The sequence below is a fragment of the Hipposideros armiger genome, unplaced genomic scaffold (assembly GCF_001890085.2).
Source record: "Hipposideros armiger isolate ML-2016 unplaced genomic scaffold, ASM189008v1 scaffold_283, whole genome shotgun sequence".
Taxonomy (NCBI): domain Eukaryota; kingdom Metazoa; phylum Chordata; class Mammalia; order Chiroptera; family Hipposideridae; genus Hipposideros; species Hipposideros armiger.
This window is the reverse complement of record NW_017731633.1, coordinates 1,623,433-1,628,856: the sequence shown is the minus strand read 5'-3', so window position 1 is coordinate 1,628,856 and position 5,424 is coordinate 1,623,433. Positions and strand designations below refer to the sequence as shown.

General features: G+C 43.8%; 1 protein-coding gene across 1 annotated transcript in view; it reads left to right on the top strand.

Annotated features, from left to right (window-relative positions):
* The window catches only part of LOC109391051 (zinc finger protein 883), a 21,637-nt gene extending 16,219 nt beyond the window's left edge, over window positions 1–5,418 (top strand). The window contains 2 exon segments of the mRNA XM_019658245.1: window positions 3,700–5,309; window positions 5,312–5,418. Of these exon segments, the coding sequence (XP_019513790.1) occupies window positions 3,700–5,309; window positions 5,312–5,350 (1,649 nt within the window). The 3' untranslated portion in view covers window positions 5,351–5,418.
* The last annotated feature ends 6 nt before the right edge of the window (window positions 5,419–5,424 follow it).

Genomic DNA, 5,424 nt, shown 5'->3' with positions numbered 1-5,424 from the left:
CTGTTGTTCAGCATCTTAGCTATGGAGGGCAGTGTCACTGGCCCTCATATGTGGGATCCGAACCGGGGCCCTCTGGCATCCCAAGCGAGTTCTTAACCATTGCACCACTCGGCCGGCCCACTTTTATGATTTTTTAAGAATTAAATTTGTATTCCATCTGCATTTTTTAATGCTTTATGGTATGAATTTTTAGTTTCTAGAGATCACCTGCATTCCTTGGTTTGTGTCCCCTTTCTCCATCTTCAAAGCCAGCAACTGTAACATTTTTAAATCCCTCATCCTAAGATATTCTACCATACGTGTATGTTTCTCAGCACATGTAGTCCACTCTCCTCTCGAAGACTCACACCCCTCCCGCTTACTAACACACTAATATAGAATAATTAAATTAGTAGAAAATAACCTAATTTTGAATCTTGCCATTGCCATTGTCTTGCAGTCTCATCTAGTTTCTTTATCTTTTATATGCAAATAATAAGACTATATTACAAAGATGTTTTGGGTTTGAAGTAACAAAAAACAACTCAAAATAGCTCAAACAAGAAAGATAATTTACTAGCTTGAGTAGCCAAAAGGACCAAAAGCAAGCCATTCATCCTACTGTATCCTACCACCTCAGGGTGACTTCGGTGGCAAGTAAAAAACCCCAATTCAAATTTTTGCAAACATTAGGAAGAAGAAATCTACAGGTGCTATACATTAATATTTCTCTACAATTCCCTTGAAATTTATATGGTTATTTTACATTGTTTTCAAATAATTCTACTTCGTTATCACACAGTTACCCTTTCATTCCTATCTCAGCTCCTTGCTTGTTTACGTCATAGTATTTATCATAATTTCCTGCTATGTTTTCTATTTGCTGCCTGCTCTCTGACTCTCTGAAAGCAGGGTCCATGTGTGTCTTTCACCACTATATTCCCAGCGCCTAGAGCACTGCCTGGAACGTAGTAAATTCTCAGAAAATACTCCCCAATTGATTGACTTACTTCCCATCCCCATTCCCATCGCCACCTGTATGGTAGGAAAATGGTAGTTTTCCCACACCCTCGTTAAGACTGTATGTCAAACAGTTTTAAATTTTGGCCAGATAGATAGGACAGTATTTTTTTCTCTTCCAGGCGACCGCCTACTCATCCCTCAAAGCCTTATTCAAAGATGTCCCTCCTCTGAGAAACCTTCCTCACACCAACTCTTTCAATCCTGCACTGCTCAGTTTTCCTCCCTTCATTCCTTGTGGTTTAACACGTTTTCCATTAAGTTTTATGAGCAGAGCACGCTGTTTTGTTGAGCATCTCTACTACTTAAAAGCACCTCTGATGGGGGGGCCATTGCTCTGCGCTAGTGCTTGGACAGTTGCCATGGAGACAGACTCGTTTCCAGAGTTAACGGTTGCCCAGGAGACGCATACTGATGATGGCTAGATTTCAGAATGTAGCCTGTCGACAGGAAACGAACTGCATGGCATCCTTCTCCTTCTCCACTCCTCCTACGGAAGACAGAAGAAGCCATTGACATCGGTGTACCCTAAGTGAAAGCCGCCGGGGACTTCAGGGTTCCTTCCGCCTTTGTCATAGGACGGTGGCCCAGGAGACTCCGAAACCTGCAGGGATCTGGGAAATGTAGTTTATCCAGGAGTCTGCGCAGGCACAAAGGCATGCATGGCATGGGTTGCGGATGCAGCAGCGCCGCTATGGTGGGAATTACGTATGGGAGCGAACTCTTCGTGGGAGGCCGACCCAATTTCCAGGTACTTGAGGGGGAGGGTAGGTTAAGCCAATGAAGCCGGAGTGGGCGGAACGCGCTTAAGTTCTGAGAATCCTTGAGTCCAGTAGGGAAACTGAGGCTCAGAGAGCAATGGGGGTTCGTCCAGAATTGTTCACTGATCGCTTGCTCTTGGTTTGGAGACTCATGGGCTGATTTGAATGGTGCGGAACCAGCTTAGTTTCTTTTGTTTCTAAGCTCACTTTCTAAGGAAGTAAATGTTTAGTATAAGAAATCTATTATTGCTTTACTAGTAATACATTTTTTAATCACTTATTGATTGCCAGGTGCTGTGCTAAGGTCGAGGTTAAGTGCTAGGTTTCCAAGTTTATATATGCTAATCTTACAAAATAAATAATTAAAATTTATAATAATAAAATGTGTTGAGAGCTTATTATGAGCCAAGGGGTAGTGTTACTCTTAAGCTATTAATTACTAAAAAGTATTGTACTGAAACAGCTACTATTTATGCATCCTAGGTGCCAGACACAGCTCTAAACATTTCACACGTATTTAATTCTCACATCCTCCCAGTGGAGGCCCTACTATTGTTACTGCTGTGTTATGTATGAGGAAACAGGCTCACAGGGGTGATGGCGCCTGCCCAGGGTCACCATCTATTAAAGGACAGAATGGAGTCTTTGCCTTTAGCATAGTGGGTAAGGGTCCAGGTCTGGAGCCTGACTGCTCAGGTTCAAATCCTAGCTCTAGCACTTTTACACTGAACAACAGGTCAACAAGGGCAAGTTTCCTTAACCCTTCGACCAGAGTGTGTCCACTTTTATGTTTTATACAGTGGGTTCTTAGGTATAATTTCTTATAACAGTACCTTCTCAACGTTAGGCATCCATATGTCACCTCCTTGGTTTTGCATTCTCCTGAGATGCCAAGTGCCTGCACCAGGATTCTCCTGTTTCAGTCAATGCCCTTTAAAAGTTGCAGCCACAGCTGTGAATAGACAACCAGTATCACTTGCCATGAATGGCAGTTGGGTGTTAAGAGTAATGCAATGAATACTACAGTTTGCTTTTTTTTTTTTNCAATGATAATACTAACATGGGCCAGTGAAGCGACGTCCTCCACAACTAGACTGAAGAACAAAAGGACAGCAACTTGTCTGTTCCCCTTCTCCGATTCCCCAATAAAATCTTTTTTTTTTTAAAAAGAGAATCAAAATAGCTTAAGCAAAATTAGATTTTTTTGACCCATATAAGTGGGAAATGTTGCAGTCCAAGACTTTAGGCATAGATGGATGTAAAGCTGTAAATGGTGTTATCAGGGCTCACTTGTTCTCTCTCTCTCTCCTTCCCTTCTTCCCTCTACGTGTTGATTGTGTCTGTTTCTAGCTTCAGTCTATCTTCAGGCCTTTCCACATGGCAGTCAATATGGCTTCCCAGTCTCACATTTATGTTCTGCCTAACAACACCATATATCAATCTCAAGGAAGACTCTGATTGGCCGTTTGGATCTTGAACCAATTAGTATGGTCTGTGGGAGCGGGTATTCTGATTGGCCAGCCTGGGTCTAAAAAACGTCAAATGGCTCTGAGTAATTTGATTTTTTGGACTATTACTGATGTTGAGCATCTTTTTACATATTTTGAGCCACTTGTTTTTCTTCTGCAAAATGTCTATTCATATTCTTGCTTCACTATTTTATTAGATGGTTTCTCTTTTTCTTATTGATTTGTAAAAATGTATTATATATTATGACTCATAAACCACTGTGCACATAACCTGGTTTGTAACTCAGTTCTTTTTGTTTTTAGAATCTACTGAGACCATCCTTCTGTGTCACATGAATCTATCTACCTTATGCCTTTTGAAATAGAAACATAAATTTTGAAATTCTTTTTAAATTTTACAATGCCAGTTCTGAATAATCAGCTTCCCTTGTCCTGGAACAGATGATATTCATAGTTTCCATTTCTTTTAGAGTTGGAGACAAGCTCGGCAACTACTCAAGAGACACTGCTAAAAATGGTTATTTCTGAAGAGACAGCTTCCTCAATGGGAAAGATGGAGGAAATTTTAAGAGCAGTGCTTGGAGATACCAAGATGGGGGAATTGCAGACATGTGGCTACCAACTGGAGGAATGGGGAAAGCAGGAGAGGCATTTGAGGTGTTTTTTTGCTTCTCCTAAGGAAAACACATGTGGGGAGAGAGGCCTTGGCTGTAACGAGATTGGGAAAAGCTTCAGGCGGTCCTCTGCCTTCATCAGGAAGCACAGAGTGCCTGGGGGAGACAGGCCTCGGAAGTGGAATGGGCCAAGAAAGAGTTCAAAATGCCAAAGGATTTTTGTAGAAAAGAAACCATTTAACTGCAGAGAATGTGGGAAAGCCTTCATTTACCATTCAGACTATATCCTGCACCAGAGAATTCACACTGGAGAGAAACCCTACAAGTGTAAGGATTGCGGGAAGGCATTCAGCAACAGCTCGTACTTCATTCAGCACCACATCATTCACACAGGAGAGAAGCCCTATGCATGCAACGAATGTGGCAAGACCTTTACTCAGAGCTCATCGCTGACCGAGCACCAGAGGATCCACACTGGAGAGAAACCATACCAGTGCAAGGAATGTGGGAAGGCCTTCACCCAGAGCTCCTCCCTCATTAAACACCAGCGATGCCATACCGGGGAGAAACCCTATAAATGCAACCAGTGTGGGAAGTTCTATTCACAGGTGTCCCACCTCACCCGGCACCAAAAAATCCACACGGGGGAGAAACCCTACAAATGCAGTGAGTGTGGCAAGGCTTTCTGTCACACCTCCTCCCTGACCCAGCACCAGACGATCCACACTGGAGAGAAACCGTACAAATGTAACGAGTGTGGGAAAACCTTCAGCCACAGCTCATCCCTGACCCAGCATCAGCGGGTGCACACAGGAGAAAAACCCTACGAGTGCTCTGCGTGTGGCAAGGCCTTCAGCCACAGTTCTTCCCTGACTCAGCATCAGAGAATCCATACTGGCGAGAAGCCCTATGAGTGTCATGAGTGCGGGAAGGCTTATACGCAGATTTCCCACCTCATGAGGCACCAGAGCATTCACATGGGGGAAAAGCCTTATATATGTAATGAGTGCGGCAAGGCTTTCAGTCACACCTCATCCTTTACTCAACACCAGACGATTCACACTGGTGAGAAGCCCTACAAATGCAACGAATGTGGGAAAACCTTCAGCCAGAACTCTTCCCTGACACGCCACCAGAGGATTCACACTGGTGAGAAGCCCTATGAGTGTAACGTGTGCAGGAAGGCCTACACCCAGATTTCCCACCTCATTCAACACCAGAGGATTCACACTGGAGAGAAACCTTATGAGTGCCGTGAGTGTGGGAAAGCTTTCAGCCGGAGCACCCACCTTATAGAGCATCAGAAAATCCACACGGGCGAGAAGCCCTATAAGTGCAAGGATTGTGGGAAGACGTTCAGTCATAACTCATCCCTCACACAGCATCGGAGGATTCACACTGGTGAGAAACCCTTTGCCTGTAAGGAATGCGGAAAAGCCTTCAACCAGAGCATCCACCTTATTCAGCATCAGAGAATTCACACCGGAGAGAAGCCCTACAAATGTAACAAGTGTGGGAAAACCTATACCCAGATCTCACACCTTATTCAACACCAGAAAGTTCACACAGGTGGCGGACGCT